The 20,008-nt window shown below is 46.9% G+C and overlaps 1 protein-coding gene across 2 annotated transcripts in view; it reads right to left on the bottom strand.

The window, feature by feature from the left end:
• Positions 1–20,008, bottom strand: part of LOC139543036 (solute carrier organic anion transporter family member 4A1-like) — an 83,257-nt gene that overhangs the window by 19,019 nt on the left and 44,230 nt on the right. For both annotated transcript variants that reach the window (XM_071349144.1, XM_071349143.1), the window contains exons 2-8: positions 16,619–18,122; positions 12,536–12,626; positions 9,907–10,028; positions 9,678–9,789; positions 7,429–7,583; positions 2,983–3,232; positions 357–519 (exon numbers count right to left, since the gene is read on the bottom strand). In XM_071349144.1, the coding sequence (XP_071205245.1) occupies positions 357–519; positions 2,983–3,232; positions 7,429–7,583; positions 9,678–9,789; positions 9,907–10,028; positions 12,536–12,626; positions 16,619–17,486 (1,761 nt within the window). In that variant the 5' untranslated portion in view covers positions 17,487–18,122. The remainder of the gene's footprint in view (positions 1–356; positions 520–2,982; positions 3,233–7,428; positions 7,584–9,677; positions 9,790–9,906; positions 10,029–12,535; positions 12,627–16,618; positions 18,123–20,008) is intronic.

The following is a 20,008-nucleotide window of genomic DNA, read 5'->3' on the forward strand; positions in this document are numbered from 1 at the left end:
GGGCCGTCAGACAGAAGGGGAAGTCAGACAGAAGCGACAGTCAGACAGAAGGGACAGTCAGACAGAAGGGGCAGTCAGACAGAAGGGGCAGTCGAAGGGACATTCAGACAGAAGGGACAGCCAGACAGAAGGGGCAGTCAGACAGAAGGGGCAGTCAGACAGAAGGGACAATCAGACAGAAGGGACATTCAGACAGAAGGGACAGTCAGACAGAAGGGACAGTCAGACAGAAGGGACAGCCAGACAGAAGGGACAGTCAGACAGAGTGAACATGTACACTGACAGACTACCGTTTATCTTCATTAACTCATTGAACTAATTTAAGTGAGATCTTTGCTGAACAGTTGGTTGGTTACCTGTCTACCTGTGGAGACCTCTGTGTGGTTGATTGTGCTGCAGCCTGCATGGCAAGGGGAGTAATACATCACACCGTCGGCTCCACAGACTGGGTTATAGAGCTCTCGTAAACAGTGACAGTCTGCATTACAGCCCACCATCAGGTTGTCCCCCAACCAAGAGCTGAGAGAGAGAGAGAGAGAGAGAGAGAGAGAGAGACAGAGAGAGAGAGAGGAGACAGAGAGAGAGAGGAGACAGAGAGAGAAAGAGAGAGAGAGAGAGAGAGAGGAGACAGAGAGAGAGAGAGAGGGAGGAGAGAGAGAGAGAGAAGAGAGAGAGAGAGAGGAGAGAGGAGAGAGAGAGAGAGAGAGAGAGAGAGAGAGAGAGAGAGAGAGAGAGAGAGAGAGAGAGAGAGAGAGAGAGAGAGAGAGAGAGAGAGAGAGAGAGAGAGAGAGAGAGAGAGAATTGAAAGGTTGTTTTCTTTGACGTCCATGATCATTATCTCTCTCTGTATACAGTAGTAGTTATAGCTGGTCAGCAAAAGGGGCGGCAACAATCCGTGTAAACGACGGATGAATGGATGAAGAATGTCAGGAAAATAAAATAACTGTCATAAACGTAAAAAAATAATAATCTGTGATAACATGGACTTTTAACAACGTGATTAAACTTTGTTGCCCCTTGCTGAAACAAGCAAAGTGTTGTAGCAAACGATGAATAGAGTGGGATAGGAACCTCTGACTGGGCAACTTGACTGGTAAACTCATGGGTACACTCTCAATGGCTGCCTGGTATTGTGATGCAATCATTTCCATGGTAATGTAGAATGTTCATTCAAATGATGTTAACTGATGTGGCTCATCTATTTTGTAATATCAGTGGAGTTAAATCAACAAATCACAGCACATATCGATGGGTACACTTCCTGATTTTACTCTAGGTTCAAAATATACAGGTTAAGACAACAGGATTCTAATATCCCATGACTCCTTGCGCCACTATTCAACAAGGGACCAGCTTCTGCATTTGAAATGACTGGGAGTGAATGGTAGCAGCACAGAAAGTTCACCAAAGTGAAAAATAAACACAATCATAGTGAATTTCAGCTAACTACTCTGTGAACACATAACTGCTTTACTGTCATTTTATTCATTTAGACGTTTAAAAAATAATTTACAGCCACTTTATTTGTCGATTTCTCGACCGCTGGTCATGTTTTCACTGCTAAGTCTGTAGAATCCAGCAACAGTGCTGGATTCCCATGAACGTGTTAATTTTCTAACCCTTCCGCATGGATTTATTAAGTCGTCTTAACCTTCCCATCTTCAACTTCACTTTTACTTCTAGCTTTGCTCCTATTGGTACACACAGGGAGAGACTATACAGACATGCCTGATGCCCAAATTGAGATTCTGACTACAGTGAGTACAGCTATGACCGGAAGATTCTTTTATGTAACAGGTTAAGAGAATTTACGCAGCTGTGAGGCTCAACGCTAGTGGACGAGAAGCAGGTAGATCATTTAATGAGCAACGGACATGGAACAGGACAGGACAAGCGTCTGGACAGGGGGAAAATAACGACATCAATGCACAGAGAACAAACGGGGGAGCAGACAGTTATAGACGGGGCAATCAACAAAGGGAAGGAGTCCAGGTGAGTCCAATGAGCGCTGCTGCGTGTAATGATGGTAACAGGTGTGTGTAATGAAGGGCAGCCTGTCACCCTCGAGCGCCAGAGAGGGAGAGCGGGAGCAGGCGTGACAGCAGCAGGTTAGGATAATTAACATGGCAGGTGAGAAGACTTAGGTTAAGGTTAGGAAAAGGGTTAGGGTTAGCTAAAATGCTCTTCTAAACTGCTACGAAAAGTCACAGCTGTACACCTTCTAGCCACATCATTAACTTGAATGGGGACGCACAATCTATTCATTCTATTTATATGGCACACATGCAGTCAGGAACAGAGGAAAGGAGAAAATGTGCATACAAAAATAGAGCAGCCACTTTATTTGTCGAAGCTGTCATCGAGGCAAAGGGTGGCTACTTTGAAGAATCTCAAATCTCAAATATATTTTGATTTGTTTAACACTTTTTTGGTTACTACATGATTCCATATGTGTTATTTCATAGTTTTGATGTCTTCACTGTTATTCTACAATGTATAAAATAGTCAAAATAAAGAAAAACCCTTGAATGAGTAGGTGTGTCCAAACTTTTGACTGGTACAGTATATATGTAATTAGAGTTTTTTTTGTGCAATATTTTTTAAATGTAACCTTTATTTAACTAGGCAAGTCCGTTAAGAACACATTTTTAATTACAATGAGGGAACAGTGGGTTAACTGCCTTGTTCACGGGCAGAAAGACACATTTTCACCTTGTCAGCCCAGGGATTCAATCCTGCAATCTTTTGGTTACTAGCCCAACGGTCTAACCACTACGCTATCTGTCGTCCCAAAGGTTATTACGGAGGCCGTGGCCATTTGGATGGCCAATTACCCCTCATGCACAAGTCCATAACTGTCTCAACCCTACCAGTCTGTTTAGCTAACATTCCACTTCTTCGTACTCAAAATAATGATTATACTGTTTAATAGGTACTGTTTAAATAATGTGAAATATTCCACCGGGCCTGGTCTGGGCTTACCTGTTGCGGACTGGCTCATAGTACTGTTCATTGTACTGATGGCCCGGTGGCAGGTTGCTGCGGTAGGGCGAAGTCACCCCGGCCATGGGGATGTTGGGACAGTGGATGAGGAAGATGAAGATGGCAAGAAGACTGATGATGGCACACACCATGCAGAACCTAATGATGCCACGGCAACGGAGGTTCAGCTTCTTCACGATGTAGCCGCCCAGGAAAGTGCCCCCCCCACCCGCGGGTACCACCATGTAGCCTGGTGGGAGGAGAGGGAAGGTTAGTACCATGTAGCCTGGTGGGAGGAGAGGGAAGGTTAGTACCATGTAGCCTGGTGGGAGGAGAGGGAAGGTTAGTACCATGTAGCCTGGTGGGAGGAGAGGGAAGGTTAGTACCATGTAGCCTGGTGGGAGGAGAGGGAAGGTTAGTACCATGTAGCCTGGTGGGAGGAGAGGGAAGGTTAGTACCATGTAGCCTGGTGGGAGGAGAGGGAAGGTTAGTACCATGTAGCCTGGTGGGAGGAGAGGGAAGGTTAGTACCATGTAGCCTGGTGGGAGGAGAGGGAAGGTTAGTACCATGTAGCCTGGTGGGAGGAGAGGGAAGGTTAGTACCATATAGCCTGGTGGGAGGAGAGGGAAGGTTAGTACCATGTAGCCTGGTGGGAGGAGAGGGAAGGTTAGTACCATGTAGCCTGGTGGGAGGAGAGGGAAGGTTAGTACCATGTAGCCTGGTGGGAGGAGAGGGAAGGTTAGTACCATGTAGCCTGGTGGGAGGAGAGGGAAGGTTAGTACCATGTAGCCTGGTGGGAGGAGAGGGAAGGTTAATACCATGTAGCCTGGTGGGAGGAGAGGGAAGGTTAATACCATGTGTATGTGAGGGATGAGGAGGGATAAGGATGGAGGTATAACTAGTTAAATGGTAGGACTGTGACTAAGGGATAAGGATGGAGGTATAACTAGTTAAATGGTAGGACTGTGACTAAGGGATAAGGATGGAGGTATAACTAGTTAAATGGTAGGACTGTGACTAAGGGATAAGGATGGAGGTATAACTAGTTAAATGGTAGGACTGTGACTAAGGGATAAGGATGGAGGTATAACTAGTTAAATGGTAGTACTGTGACTAAGGGATAATGATGGAGGTATAACTAGTTAAATGGTAGGACTGTGACTAAGGGATACGGATGGAGGTATAACTAGTTAAATGGTAGGACTGTGACTAAGGGATAAGGATGGAGGTATAACTAGTTAAATGGTAGTACTGTGACTAAGGGATAAGGATGGAGGTATAACTAGTTAAATGGTAGTACTGTGACTAAGGGATAAGGATGGAGGTATAACTAGTTAAATGGTAGGACTGTGACTAAGGGATAAGGATGGAGGTATAACTAGTTAAATGGTAGGACTGTGACTAAGGGATACGGATGGAGGTATAACTAGTTAAATGGTAGGACTGTGACTAAGGGATAAGGATGGAGGTATAACTAGTTAAATGGTAGGACTGTGACTAAGGGATAAGGATGGAGGTATAACTAGTTAAATGGTAGGACTGTGACTAAGGGATAAGGATGGAGGTATAACTAGTTAAATGATAGGACTGTGACTAAGGGATAAGGATGGAGGTATAACTAGTTAAATGGTAGGACTGTGACTAAGGGATAAGGATGGAGGTATAACTAGCTAAATGGTAGTACTGTGACTAAGGGATACGGATGGAGGTATAACTAGTTAAATGGTAGGACTGTGACTAAGGGATACGGATGGAGGTATAACTAGTTAAATGGTAGGACTGTGACTAAGGGATAAGGATGGAGGTATAACTAGTTAAATGGTAGGACTGTGACTAAGGGATAAGGATGGAGGTATAACTAGTTAAATGGTAGTACTGTGACTAAGGGATAATGATGGAGGTATAACTAGTTAAATGGTAGGACTGTGACTAAGGGATAAGGATGGAGGTATAACTAGATAAATGGTAGGACTGTGACTAAGGGATAAGATGGAGGTATAACTAGTTAAATGGTAGGACTGTGACTAAGGGATAAGGATGGAGGTATAACTAGTTAAATGGTAGGACTGTGACTAAGGGATAAGGATGGAGGTATAACTAGTTAAATGGTAGGACTGTGACTAAGGGATAAGATGGAGGTATAACTAGTTAAATGGTAGGACTGTGACTAAGGGATAAGATGGAGGTATAACTAGTTAAATGGTAGGACTGTGACTAAGGGATAAGATGGAGGTATAACTAGTTAAATGGTAGGACTGTGACTAAGGGATAAGATGGAGGTATAACTAGTTAAATGGTAGGACTGTGACTAAGGGATAAGGATGGAGGTATAACTAGTTAAATGGTAGGACTGTGACTAAGGGATAAGGATGGAGGTATAACTAGTTAAATGGTAGGACTGTGACTAAGGGATAAGGATGGAGGTATAACTAGTTAAATGGTAGGACTGTGACTAAGGGATAAGATGGAGGTATAACTAGATAACTAGTTAAATGGTAGGACTGTGACTAAGGGATAAGGATGGAGGTATAACTAGTTAACTAGTTAAATGGTAGGACTGTGACTAAGGGATAAGGATAGAGGTATAACTAGTTAAATGGTAGGACTGTGACTAAGGGATAAGGATAGAGGTATAACTAGTTAAATGGTAGGACTGTGACTAAGGGATAAGGATGGAGGTATAACTAGTTAAATGGTAGGACTGTGACTAAGGGATAAGGATGGAGGTATAACTAGTTAAATGGTAGTACTGTGACTAAGGGATAAGGATGGAGGTATAACTAGTTAAATGGTAGGACTGTGACTAAGGGATAAGGATGGAGGTATAACTAGTTAAATGGTAGGACTGTGAATAAGGGATAAGGATGGAGGTATAACTAGTTAAATGGTAGTACTGTGACTAAGGGATAAGGATGGAGGTATAACTAGTTAAATGGTAGGACTGTGACTAAGGGATAAGGATGGAGGTATAACTAGTTAAATGGTAGGACTGTGACTAAGGGATAAGGATGGAGGTATAACTAGTTAAATGGTAGGACTGTGACTAAGGGTTCTTCACATATCCCCTGTATGATACAGATCCTGGAGCGTTCGGTACCCTGCTCCGCTCTCTAAAGCATGTGTGAAACGCAAACTAATCCAGGCTGAAACAAATCCTGGACCTGTGCGAGTAGCGGGCCCAAGATCCAGAGCACAACGTATCGTGACAGAGCACCACGTATCGTGACAGAGCACCACGTATCGTGACGTGGCAGAGCACCACGTACCATGACAGAGCACCACGTATCGTGACAGAGCACCACATATCGTGACGTGGCAGAGCCCCACGTATGGTGACGTGGCAGAGCACCACGTATCGTGACAGAGCACCACATATCGTGATGTGGCAGAGCACCACATATCGTGGCAGAGCACCACGTATCGTGACAGAGCACCACATATCGTGGCAGAGCACCACATATTGTGACAGAGCACCACATATCGTGACAGAGCACCACGTATGGTGACGTGGCAGCGCGAGTCCCATTGTAAACAAGCCTGCTAACGTCATGTAGAATGTGTCTCACATCTTGAAGTGGTTATTTCCAGCAAAAATTATTCAGTAGAATTCTGACAAACGCTCCAGGAAACCGAATCAGAGAATGTCATACGTGAAAACACCTCATAAGAGGTGGGGTTTCAGATATGTCACATGCAGGTAGGTGACCAATAGTTCTTTATTTATGGATAGAATTACAAATAGAATCCCTGTTAATTCAATATGATCTCTGTGGGCCTAACAGTAAAGATCTATCATTTAACTTTTAAAATATATGACCTTTTAATGTGTCATAAACACAACCATTCAGGTTGTTTTCATCTGATTGTCAAACAATCACTTCAATAGGCTCCTATAAGACTGACTACCCACGCGTGGACATGGACTCTGAAGTCCTTCCTGCATCCAGACAGAGCACTGTACACCCGCCATGTGATGGATGGAAAGAGTCATCTGTAACAAAGCACCAACGAGGCTAATGAAAAGGCCTACACTTGTAACCTGAATTGATGCGTCCACAGCTGTCGGTGCCCCTCTGCCTTCACAAAATGTCACTTTTATCACTGAACCACACCACAGTTTAAGTCAATAAATAAAGAGGTAATCGACAGACATGCGCTAATGATAAACACTAGTGTAACAGCCTGCCGTGTCCTTGGCATCCTTGTATGAATTATTGTGATAGGCTGATGTCAACAGGTACGGCATACAGCAACTATTTACTTTGCCGGTGCATGCAGGGGGTGAAAGTAAGTCGGTAAGGTCCGGTACGGAGTACCGGCGGTAAGGAGTACCAGTTAAACATGTGCCCATCACAATAATGAATACAAAGATGCCAAGGAAACGACAGGCTATTACAGCCTGTAATGTTTATGTGGGGTGGAGGTAGGGTTCTGACGCTCTCTCACCAAACCAGGTGGCTGCCTCAGACGCACTCAGGCTGAACTGAGACTCGAGGAACTTGGGGCCGAAGGTGGACATGCCAGCGATGAGGGTGGCCTCTGTGGCCCCCGCCAGACACAGGAAGAGGAAGGGAGGGTTCTTCAGCAGGAGCAACACTGACCTAGAGAGAGAGAGAGAAGGGAGAGAAAGAGAAAGAGGGAGTGAGGGAGAGGGAGAGAGTGAGGGAGAAAGAGTGAAGGGAGAGTGAAAGAGAGGGGAGAGTGAAAGAGAGAGAGAATGTGAAAGAGAGATAGAAAGAAGGGAGAGTGAAAGAGAGAGAGAGATAGTGAAAGAGAGAGAGAGAGAAGGGAGGGTGAAAGAGAGATAGAGAGTGAAAGAGAGAGGGAGAAGGGAGAGTGAAAGAGAGAGAGAGAAGGGAGAGTGAAAGAGAGAGAGAGAGAGAAGGGAGAGTGAAAGTGAGAGAAGGGAGAGTGAGAGAGAGAGAGAGAGAGAGAGAGAGAGAGAGAGAGAGAGAGAGAGAGAGAGAGAGCGAAAGAGAAAGAGAAAGAGAGAAGGGAGGGTGAAAGAGAGAGAGAGAGAAGGGAGAGTGAAAGAGAGAGAGAGAGAAGGGAGAGTGAAAGAGAGATACAGAGAGAGTGAAAGAGAGAGATACAGAGAGAGAGTGAGTGTGGATATTTCCTTAGATAGATCTTCAGTTGTTAATTAAAGTAAAGCTCTAACACAGAGACCTGGGCCCGTATCCACATCTCAGAGTGCTGATCAGCGATCACTTTCACCTTTAAAATATACTGTATATGAATACACTTAGAAAAAAAGGTGCTATCTAGAACCAAAAAGGGATATTTGGCTGTCCCCACAGGAGAACCCTTTGAAGAACCCCTTTTGGTTCCAGGTAGAACACTTTTGGGTTCCATGTAAAACCCTCTCCACAGAGGGGTCTACGTGGAAACAAAAAGGGTTGTACCTGGAACAAAAAAGGGTTCCGCTATGGGGACAGCCACAGAACCCTTTGGTAACAAATGTTTTCTAATAGTGTAAGCTGATTCAGACAGATTCTAGATCAGCCCTCCTACTCCGAGATACTTTACTATCATGTTATATAACACAATGCAGTCTTTGTCCTGTTCCCTCTCAGTAATCCCCTGTTGCCATGGAGAATCAGTCTGCTTTCTGATCCGGCTAAATGGACCCATAGTAAACCCAGTGGCTACTCATTGAGGGATAACAACACTACGTTTATATAAGACCTAGATTCAATCTGGCTCTGCAGAAGAGCCGCGCTATAGCACGATCGACATTGAGCCAACATATGCCTCATTTAGTGTGAATGCAGAAACATTGCCTTTAAAAGGTAAATAACGGTGACTAACTCCATTCCATACAAATTTGCTCAACAGCGACATTCAAACAAGGCTGCAATGAAAACGAATGGGACTGTAGCGACTGTGTTGACATCAACATCTGGGGTGTGAACTACGTTTCTATTCAAGCGTTGATTGACATGGTAATGGTCCAATAGTATTGGAGAAAAGTTGAAAAAAACTGACCCCTCCGATGCTGTACGTTAAATTGTGACATGTCATGACGTAACGGACATCACCCATTAAGCAACTCATTCTGCGTCTTACAGCCTCTCTCTACCAGGTGTAGCGATTCTCTCACCATTTAAAAAACAAGAAAGGAACGGGGACAGGGTAAGGGGGGGATACCTAGTCATTTTTTTGCGTCATCATTGCAAGCGATCATGACTCTCAAAAGCCGCTGTTACCTTCTGAAGATCACTTTAGCGCCGCACTAAAAACTCGATTCATATTCGACACAAACCTTCAAATAGGTACGTAATAACACATTATATAAACTCTTTATAGTATTTTATTTACATTTTAGAGGTGATAAGTTGGACAGATCGGGTGAAAAAAGCAGTTTCCCAACACGACATATCTCTCCTTCTCACTATCACGCAATTGGTTTCGCTTCCCCACCCGCCATTTTTTTTAAAGACCCGACGGAGCTCATTGCCTTCTTCAATCATGCAGAGACGGGCAGCATGAAGGTCTCGTCATTGATTTTGTTGGAAAAGGGGAGAAATTGTGCTTTACAACGGTATTGATATTACAGTTGGTCTGGAAGTATTACGTTTTTGGGGGGGGGGGGGGAGGCTAAAATAAGGTCAATTGTACGAATCCAGAGCGATGTACAAACGTGGAAGGCCTGGTTCCTTCTGTATCGTAGAGGGTAGGGTCACCTACTGTACCTAGGCATGTCTTTCACTGACTTCCCAAACTGAGGGTCTGATGCACTGGCCTGACTGCCATCTTTCAGCTGGTGGGCCTCAGACACACGCATGGACACATACTTCTGAGAGCCTGGACAGAGAAAGGGGGGGAAAAATACCGATATATATGTTGATGTCAAAGACTGATCTGATTGGGATGTGTTGGATTCTGTGGTGTTGGTGAAGTGACATTAAGTTGGTCAGTAACCTGGTAGTTGGCGTGGGTAACCCAGAATGGGCAGGGCGACGACCAGCGCTGCTGCACCTCCTGCCAGGAAGCCAATCCACCAGGCCCCCACCCACAGAGGGTTCTCTGGAGTCAGCTCCGTCCTACACACAGGGAAGGGGCACAGAAGAAGATATGACGAAGAGGACAAAAAGTTGAGAGATGGACAATAATGAAGTCGAGAGCTTTGGTTTATTTATTGAGAATTATGAGTAAATGTTACACTGCAAAGGATCACTAGAGGGTAGTATTGAATATCTGAAGAATGACCACTAGAGGGTAGTATTGTATATCTGTAGAATGACCACTATAAGGTAGTATTGTATATCTGTAGAATGGCCACTAGAGGATAGTATTGTATATCTGTAGAATGGCCACTAGAGGGTAGTATTGTATATCTGAAGAATGACCACTAGAGGGTAGTATTGTATATCTGTAGAATGGCCACTAGAGGGTAGTATTGTATATCTGTAGAATGGCCACTAGAGGATAGTATTGTATATCTGTAGAATGACCACTAGAGGGTAGTATTGTATATCTGTAGAATGGCCACTAGAGGGTAGTATTGTATATCTGTAGAATGACCACTAGAGGGTAGTATTGTATATCTGTAGAATGGCCACTAGAGGGTAGTATTGTATATCTGTAGAATGGCCACTAGAGGGTAGTATTGTATATCTGTAGAATGACCACTAGAGGGTAGTATTGTATATCTGTAGAATGGCCACTAGAGGGTAGTATTGTATATCTGTAGAATGGCCACTAGAGTGTAGTATTGTATATCTGTAGAATGACCACTAGAAGGTAGTATTGTATATCTGTAGAATGGCCACTGGAGGGTAGTATTGTATATCTGTAGAATGGCCACTAGAAGGTAGTATTGAATATCTGAAGAATGACCACTGGAGGGTAGTATTGTATATCTGTAGAATGACCACTGGAGGGTAGTATTGTATATCTGTAGAATGGCCACTAGAGGGTAGTATTGTATATCTGTAGAATGGCCACTAGAGGGTAGTATTGTATATCTGTAGGAAGCCATTTCACCTTTTAACCTGTCTAGGACTGGCCTCGCCAACAGCCAATGAAATTGCAGGGCGCCAAATACAAATCAACAGAAATCTCATAAATCAAATTCCTCAAACATACAAGTATTAGGCATCATTTTAAAGATACAATTCTCGTTAATCCAGCAACAGTGTCTGATTTCAAAAATGCTTTACAGTGAAAGCTCCACAAACGATTATGTTAGGTCACCACCAAGCCACAGAAAAACACAGGCATTTTTCCCGCCAAAGAGATGAGTCACAAAAAGCACAAATAGAGATAAAATTAATCACTAACCTTTGATGATCTTCATCAGATGACACTCATAGGATTTCATGTTACACAATACATGTATGTTTTGTTCGATAAAGTGCATATTTATATCAAAAAATCTCATTTTACATTGGCGCGTTACGTTCAGTAGTTCTAAAACATGCGGTGATTGTGCAGAGAGCCACATAAATTCACAGAAATACTCATTATAAATGTTGATGAAAATACATGTGTTACACATGGAATTATAGATAAACTTCTCCTTAATGCAACCGTTGTGTCAGATTTCAAAAAAACTTTACGGAAAAAGCATAATCTGAGTACGGCGCTCAGAGCCCATAACAGCCAAAAGAAATAACCGCCATGTTGCGCCATCAACATTAGTCTGAAATAGCATTATAAATATTCACTTACCTTTGATGATCTTGATCAGAATACACTCCCAGGAATCACAGTTCCACAATAAATGTTTGATTTGTTCCATAAAGGCCATTAATTATGTCCAAAGAGCTTCTTTTGTTAGGGCGTTTGGTAAACAAATCCAAAAGCGCGTTCAGGTCCAGTCGGACGAAAAGTTCAAAAAGTTATATTACAGGTCGTAGAAACTTGTCAAACTAAGTATAGAATCAATCTTTAGGATGTTGTTATCATAAATGTTCAATAATGTTCCAACCGGAGAATTCCATTGTCTGTAGAAAAGCAATGGAACGAGAGCTCATCTCATCTCATGTGAAATGCGCGTGACTGAGAACGAGGCTGCTGCCAGACGCCTTAGTCGAACAGCTCTCATCCGGCCCCCCTTCACGGTAAAAGCCTGAAACAACGTTCTAAAGATGGGTGACATCTAGTGGAGGCCTTAGGAAGTGAAAAATAACCCATATCCCACTGTGTATTCGATAGGGGTGAGTTCAAAAACTACAAACCTCAGATTTCTCACTTCCTGTTTGGATTTGTTCTCATGTTTTTGCCTGCCATATGAGTTCTGTCATACTCACAGACATCATTCAAACAGTTTTAGAAACTTCAGAGTGTTTTCTATCCAATACTAATAATAATATGCATATATTAGCATCTGGGACTGAGTAGGAGGCAGTTTACTCTGGGCACGCTATTAATCCAAAAGTGAAAATGCTGCGCCCTATCCCAAATAAGTTTTAAGGTGAAATCATTTTTATACAGTCTATGGGTCCAGCTGAATCAGATACGGTAAATACAGACGGATTAAGAAGCTGTTCCTCTGAGCTGAGTCAAGAGGTATGGTAGGCGGAGGCAGACAGACAGAGGTACTCACATCATGTGGATCTCTGTGTAGATGTTGAGGAAGTATCCTCCTAGAAGGTACCCTGCTGCTGGACCCATGATGGCTGCTGTATAGAAGATCCCTGAGGAGCCAGACAGACAGAGACCAGAAAAGAGCATCAGTTAGGGACTTCCTACTTCCCCTCATTGTTACTAAAAGCATTGTAATTGGGACAAATCATTCACTAAACCCTTAACCTCAACTAAATCTTGTAATAAATAATGTGGTGACTAAACTGCTTGGAGTAACCCTGGATTGTAAACTGTCATGGTCAAAACATATTGATACAACAGTAGCTAAGATGGGGAGAAGTCTGTCCATAATAAAGTGCTACTCTACATTCTTAACAGCACTGTCAACAAGGCAGGTCCTACAGGCCCTAGTTTTGTCGCACCTGGACTACTGTTGAGTCATGTGGTCTGGTGCCACAAAGAGGGACCTCAGAAAATTACAATTGGCTCAGAACAGGGCAGCACGTCTGTCCCTTAAATGTACACAGAGAGCTAAATTAATGATATGCATGTAAATCTCTCATGGCTCAAAGTGGAGGAGATATTGACTTCATCACTACTTGTTTTTGTAGGAAGTGTTGACATGCTGAATGCACCTAGGTGTCTGTTTAAACTACTAGCACACAGCTCGGACACCCATGCATAACCCACAAGACATGCCACCAGAGGTCTCTTCACAATCCCCAAGTCAACAACAGACTATGGGAGGTGCACAGTACTACATAGTCACAAATACACGGAAATCTATTCCACATTAAGTAACTCATGCAAGTAGTAGAATCAGATAAAAAACAGCTAATATCTACAAAACAAAATCCATGTGTACGTGTGTGTGTAGAGAAGTGGCCTGAGGGAACACACTTAATGTGTTGTGAAAAGTGTTATGAAACATTTTAAACTGTCTATAACTGCCTGCATGTTGCTGGACCCCAGGAAGAGTAGCTGCTGCCTTGGAAACAGGTAATGGAGATCCTTAATACATACAATACAATTGTTCCTGCCTCAACCGGGTTAAAAGACCTCATTGTTCCTGCCTCAACCGGGTTAAAAGACCTCATTGTTCCTACTTTGATAGTTTGGTTTTCATATGTGTTGTTTATTTTGATCAATAAGAGAGACAGACTGAGTTCTTTCACTGAGTTCTCACTGAGGTCATTGAAATGGTGATTGTCTTCTATTGCCTCTGTTGCCTCTGAAAGGAAAATTGCAGCGGAGAGGCACAATTCAAAGGCATATTATTGATGTCTGTGGGGAAACTGCTGAATGGAAAGACGAGAGGTCTAAGGGATGGGTCACAATTGCAGGCCTGATTCTGGACATGACATTGTTCCTGTTTGATGTCAGGTCAATAGAGAACAGATGTAAGCAGGGGTTTCTGGGACATGTCTGCTGGAGTTCAGTTGGTGACATAATGACATAATGTTTCCCACATCCAATTTGAATAACTGTATTCAACAACCAATCAATAGGGGTGGAAACAGTCTGTCACCGTTATAGAGTTACAAAATTGCCATTCCGATCCATTAGATATACAATCCTCTCTACAGGCATGATTTCACATCTAACGAGTGCGTGTCTTTAGTGAGTCATTCTCGGCTATATGACATCTCATGAGTCAGCCAATGAATAAGACTCTGCTCTCATCTGCACATCCTGTTTCCTGTCATTCCACCCTTGTCTGACAGTCTCACAGCATTCTGGTGGCTGCTGTGTCAGTCTGTGATCTCTGACCACCCACACACACCTAATGCAGAAGAGACCACACAGATATAATTCACACACAGTATCAGTCAGCCACCACAAACACCGCCAGGACACGGTATCAGTCAGCCGACACAAACACCGCCAGGACACGGTATCAGTCAGCCGACACAAACACCGCCAGGACACGGTATCAGTCAGCCGTCACAAACACCGCCAGGACACGGTATCAGTCAGCCGACACAAACACCGCCAGAACACGGTATCAGTCAGCCGACACAAACACCGCCAGGACACGGTATCAGTCAGCCACCACAAACACCGCCAGGACACGGTATCAGTCAGCCACCACAAACACCGCCAGGACACGGTATCAGTCAGCCACCACAAACACCACCAGGACACGGTATCAGTCAGCCGACACAAACACCGCCAGGACACGGTATCAGTCAGCCGACACATAACCGCTAGGACACGGTATCAGTCAGCCGTTACAAACACCGCCGTCACAACACCGCTAGGACACGGTATCAGTCAGCCGTCACAACACCGCTAGGACACGGTATCAGTCAGCCGCCACAAACACAGCCAGGACACGGTATCAGTCAGCCACCACAAACACCGCCAGGACACGGTATCAGTCAGCCATCACAACACCGCCAGGACACGGTATCAGTCAGCCACCACAAACACCGCCAGGACACGGTATCAGTCAGCCACCACAAACACCGCCAGGACACGGTATCAGTCAGCCACCACAAACACCGCCAGGACACGGTATCAGTCAGCCTCCACAAACACCGCCAGGAGACGGTATCAGTCAGCCGTCACAACACCGCCAGGACACGGTATCAGTCAGCCACCACAAACACCGCCAGGACACGGTATCAGTCAGCCACCACAAACACCGCCAGGACACGGTATCAGTCAGCCATCACAACACCGCCAGGACACGGTATCAGTCAGCCACCACAAACACCGCCAGGACACGGTATCAGTCAGCCATCACAACACCGCCAGGACACGGTATCAGTCAGCCACCACAAACACCGCCAGGACACGGTATCAGTCAGCCACCACAAACACCGCCAGGACACGGTATCAGTCAGCCACCACAAACACCGCCAGGACACGGTATCAGTCAGCCTCCACAAACACCGCCAGGAGACGGTATCAGTCAGCCGTCACAACACCGCCAGGACACGGTATCAGTCAGCCACCACAAACACCGCCAGGACACGGTATCAGTCAGCCACCACAAACACCGTCAGGACACGGTATCAGTCAGCCACCACAAACACCGCCAGGACACGGTATGAGTCAGCCACCACAAACACCGCCAGGACACGGTATCAGTCAGCCACCAAAACACCGCCAGGACACGGTATCAGTCAGCCGTCACAACACCGCCAGGACACGGTATCAGTCAGCCGACACAAACACCGCCAGGACACGGTATCAGTCAGCCGACACAAACACCGCCAGGACACGGTATCAGTCAGCCGACACAACACCGCCAGGACACGGTATCAGTCAGCCACCACAACACAGCCAGGACACGGTATCAGTCAGCCGACACAACACCGCCAGGACACGGTATCAGTCAGCCACCACAAACACCGCCAGGACACGGTATCAGTCAGCCGACACAAACACCGCCAGGACACGGTATCAGTCAGCCGACACAACACCGCCAGGACACGGTATCAGTCAGCCACTACAACACAGCCAGGACACGGTATCAGTCAGCCGACACAACACCGCCAGGACACGGTATCAGTCAGCCACCACAAACACCGCCAGGACACGGTATCAGTCAGCCGACACAAACACCGCCAGGACACGGTATCAGTCAGCCGACACAACACCGCCAGGACACGGTATCAGTCAGCCACCACAACACAGCCAGGACACGGTATCAGTCAGCCGTCACAAACACCGCCAGGACACGGTATCAGTCAGCCGACACAAATAACGCCAGGACACGGTATCAGTCAGCCGACACAACACCGCCAGGACACGGTATCAGTCAGCCGACACAACACCGCCAGGACACGGTATCAGTCAGCCACCACAAACACCGCCAGGACAGAAAGAAGAAGAGTAGTAAGACGATAGTCTTCACCATATGAAAATCAAGTAAGCTGTGATCTGCAGTTTACAGGTCCTTTTACACGGTACAGTTGTATTTTTGTTTTACGTTTAAATGAAACATTGTACCATTATTAAAAACAATGGAAACTTGTGTCTAGTGGATGATAAAGACATGCACCACATGAATTAATATGAACAGTGTAGGAAATACAAAACATCTCTTAAAGAGATCAGAACGATGGTCAGAGTGTTTTGCTTAGGGACTCACCGATGTACACCGGAGCGTAGCTGGACTTGACGTTCTCGTCCAGGTAGGTGACGCCCAGAGTGTAGAGGGGCGTGGCTCCCACCCCGTGCAGGAACTGGCCCAGCATGAAGACAAAACGGTAGCTGGACAGGCCCCCGCCCTCCCTCTCATGGCACGGGCTGGTACGGTTCCCCGTGCACACCCCTGTCCGCTCAGTCATGCTTACCTGGTACGGGGGAGTGGTGAAGTGAGGCAGGGCGAACACAAGAGATCCTAGCGCCATGACCAGCACCCCCCAGCCCAGCCAGCGAGGCTTGTGCCCCGTCCCACCAAAGTAACTGACGAAGGCCAGGCACACACAGGCAGCGATGTCGTAGGAGCTGGCGATGAGCCCGGTCTGGTAGCTACGCAGGTCAAAGCGCCTCTCTATGGAGGTCACCACGGTGTTGATGAAGCCGTTGATGATCATGCCCTGGAGGAAGGAGGCCACACACAGGAAGAACAGTACCCAGCGAGGGGTGTTGAAGGTCTGGATGACTCGGGGCGTCAGAGCCCCCCAGCCACACAGCCCTTCTGAGTCTGCGGGGATGAATGTGAGGCCCAGTGGGGTCTCCGCGGGTGCTTGGCCCGTGTAAAGCTGTCCAGGCAGTGGGGTCTCCGCGGGTGCTTGGCCCGTGTAAAGCTGTCCAGGCAGTGGGGTAGCAGCCCTGGTGAGGATGATGTGGCTACCATTTCCAGCGGCGCTGCCGGGGCCTAAACCCACTGGGCTGTCCTCCTGAGAGTCCACGGGGCTGGGTGTCTCTAGGGAGGGGCCCATGGGGCTGTCCTGGAGGTCCAGCAGCTCCTGCTTGGAGCTGAAGGAGGCGTCGGCATTGAGTAGGATAGGCATGACCCCAGGGAGGGGCTCTCTGAGAGGGATAAAAGGCCTGGGAGACAGGGGAGGATTTTGGGGGAGAGGGAGTATGCTGTAATAAAGGGATGTTTTTCTCCTGTGGGCTAGTGTCTGTACTCTATCTCACCCAGGGTTTCTCCTGTGGGCTAGTGTATATACTCTATCTCACCCAGGGTTTCTCCTGTGGGCTAGTGTCTGTACTCTATCTCACCCAGGGTTTCTCCTGTGGGCTAGTGTCTGTACTCTATCTCACCCAGGGTTTCTCCTGTGGGCTAGTGTCTGTACTCTATCTCACCCAGGGTTTCTCCTGTGGGCTAGTGTCTGTACTCTATCTCACCCAGGGTTTCTCCTGTGGGCTAGTGTCTGTACTCTATCTCACCCAGGGTTTCTCCTGTGGGCTAGTGTCTGTACTCTATCTCACCCAGGGTTTCTCCTGTGGGCTAGTGTCTGTACTCTATCTCACCCAGGGTTTCTCCTGTGGGCTAGTGTCTGTACTCTATCTCACCCAGGGTTCGGTTATGCCATTGAGCAGTGAAAGTGTCTGCAAGTTGAAAACAATCCTCTGCCAGAGGGGACCACTGCACAGGGAAATGGACAGGATATGCTTTACTGGGGCCTCTGGGAAATGTCCTCCTAAAAAAGGAGAGAAGAGGACTGTCAGACATTATCACAAGGTGTTCTTCTGAAAATATAAAAATGTGGAGATTAAAAAAAATATGATTCTAATAAAACACGTGAACTTTAATCTGAGCCAATTCCTTTCTGTCTAGTGCCTGCTGACAGACAGAGAGCACGAGTCTCTGGTCTGGTCCGGTCCGGTTTAGCCCGGTCTCGTGGTACAGTACTGCCTATTACCCTCCTGTGATGGTGCCAAGGCGATGGAGCGGTCCAGAGGACCAGAATAAATAACACTAAAGGGATTAGCTCTGCTGGGGGGAGCTGGTCCAAGGACAGGCCAAAACACTAACACAACTACATTGTCCAGGCCCACAGGTTCCCCCCAGAAAAACAGACCCCCCCAGATAAAACACAGCAGTCATCTCACCATGTCACATGAAGACATACTATATCTACTCAGTGAATGTTCCCTATAAACTTTACTGGCTCTCAAGAACATTGTCCTCCATGAATGACAGTTGAAATACTTTGAATAATATCTCTGATAAATGTATGCAAATGAACCCGTTGACGACACATGGTGCTGTGGAACAGAAGGTAGAGAACACAGGCTAACAGGGGAACCAAAGGTCATTTATATGGTGATCAGCTGACCCCTGGATCTCTCACCCCCACCTCACCTCTCTTCACCCCACACCACCCCACCTCTCTTCACCCCACACCACCTCACCTCTCTTCACCCCACACCACCCCACCTCTCTTCACCCCACACCACCCCACCTCTCTTCACCCACCCCACCTCACCTCTCTTCACCCCACCCCACCTCTCTTCACCCCACACCACCTCACCCCCCCATCTCTCTTCACCCCACACCACCTCACCCCCCTTCATCCCACACCACTTGACCCCCCTTCATCCAACACCACCTCACTTCACCCCACCCCACCTCTCTTCACCCCACACCACCTCACCCCCTTCATCCCACACCACTTGACCCCCCTTCATCCAACACCACCTCACTTCACCCCACCTCACCTCTCTTCACCCCACACCACCTCTTCACACCACACCACCTCTTCACATCACACCACCACTCCTCTCTTCACCCCATCTCTCTTCACCCCACACCACCTCACCTCTCTTCACCCCACACCACCTCACCCCTCTTCACCCCACACCACCGGACCTCTCTTCACCCCACACCACCTCACCTCTCTTCACCCCACCTAGCTTCGCCCCACACCACCCCATACCACCTCTCTTCCCCCCACACCACCTCACCTCTCTTCACCCCACACCACCCCACACCTCTCTTCACCCCACACCACCTCATCCCACCTCTCTTCACCCCACACCATCTCACCCCACCTCTCTTCACCCCACACCACCCCACACCTCTCTTCACCCCACACCACCTCACTCCACCTCTCTTCACCCCACACCACACCACCTCACCCCCACCTCTCTTCACCCCACACCACCCCACCCCTCTTCACCTCCCCTCTCTTCACCCCACACCACCGGACCTCTCTTCACCCCACTTCACCCCACCTCTCTTCACCCCACACCACCTCACCTCTCTTCACCCCACCTAGCTTCGCCCCACACCACCCCATACCACCTCTCTTCCCCCCACACCACCTCACCTCTCTTCACCCCACACCACCTCTCTTTACCTCACCCCACACCACACCACCCCACCCCACCTCACCTCTCTTCACCCCACCTTCTCTTCACACCACACTACCTCTCCTCTCTTCACCCCACACCACCCCACACCTCTCTTCACCCCACACCACCTCACCCCACCTCTCTTCACCCCACACTACCCCACCTCGCTTCACCCCACACCACCCCACCTCTCTTCACCCCACACCACCTCACCCCAGCTCTCTTCACC

This window comes from Salvelinus alpinus, chromosome 17, assembly GCF_045679555.1.
Source record: "Salvelinus alpinus chromosome 17, SLU_Salpinus.1, whole genome shotgun sequence".
In the NCBI taxonomy this organism is placed as follows: domain Eukaryota; kingdom Metazoa; phylum Chordata; class Actinopteri; order Salmoniformes; family Salmonidae; genus Salvelinus; species Salvelinus alpinus.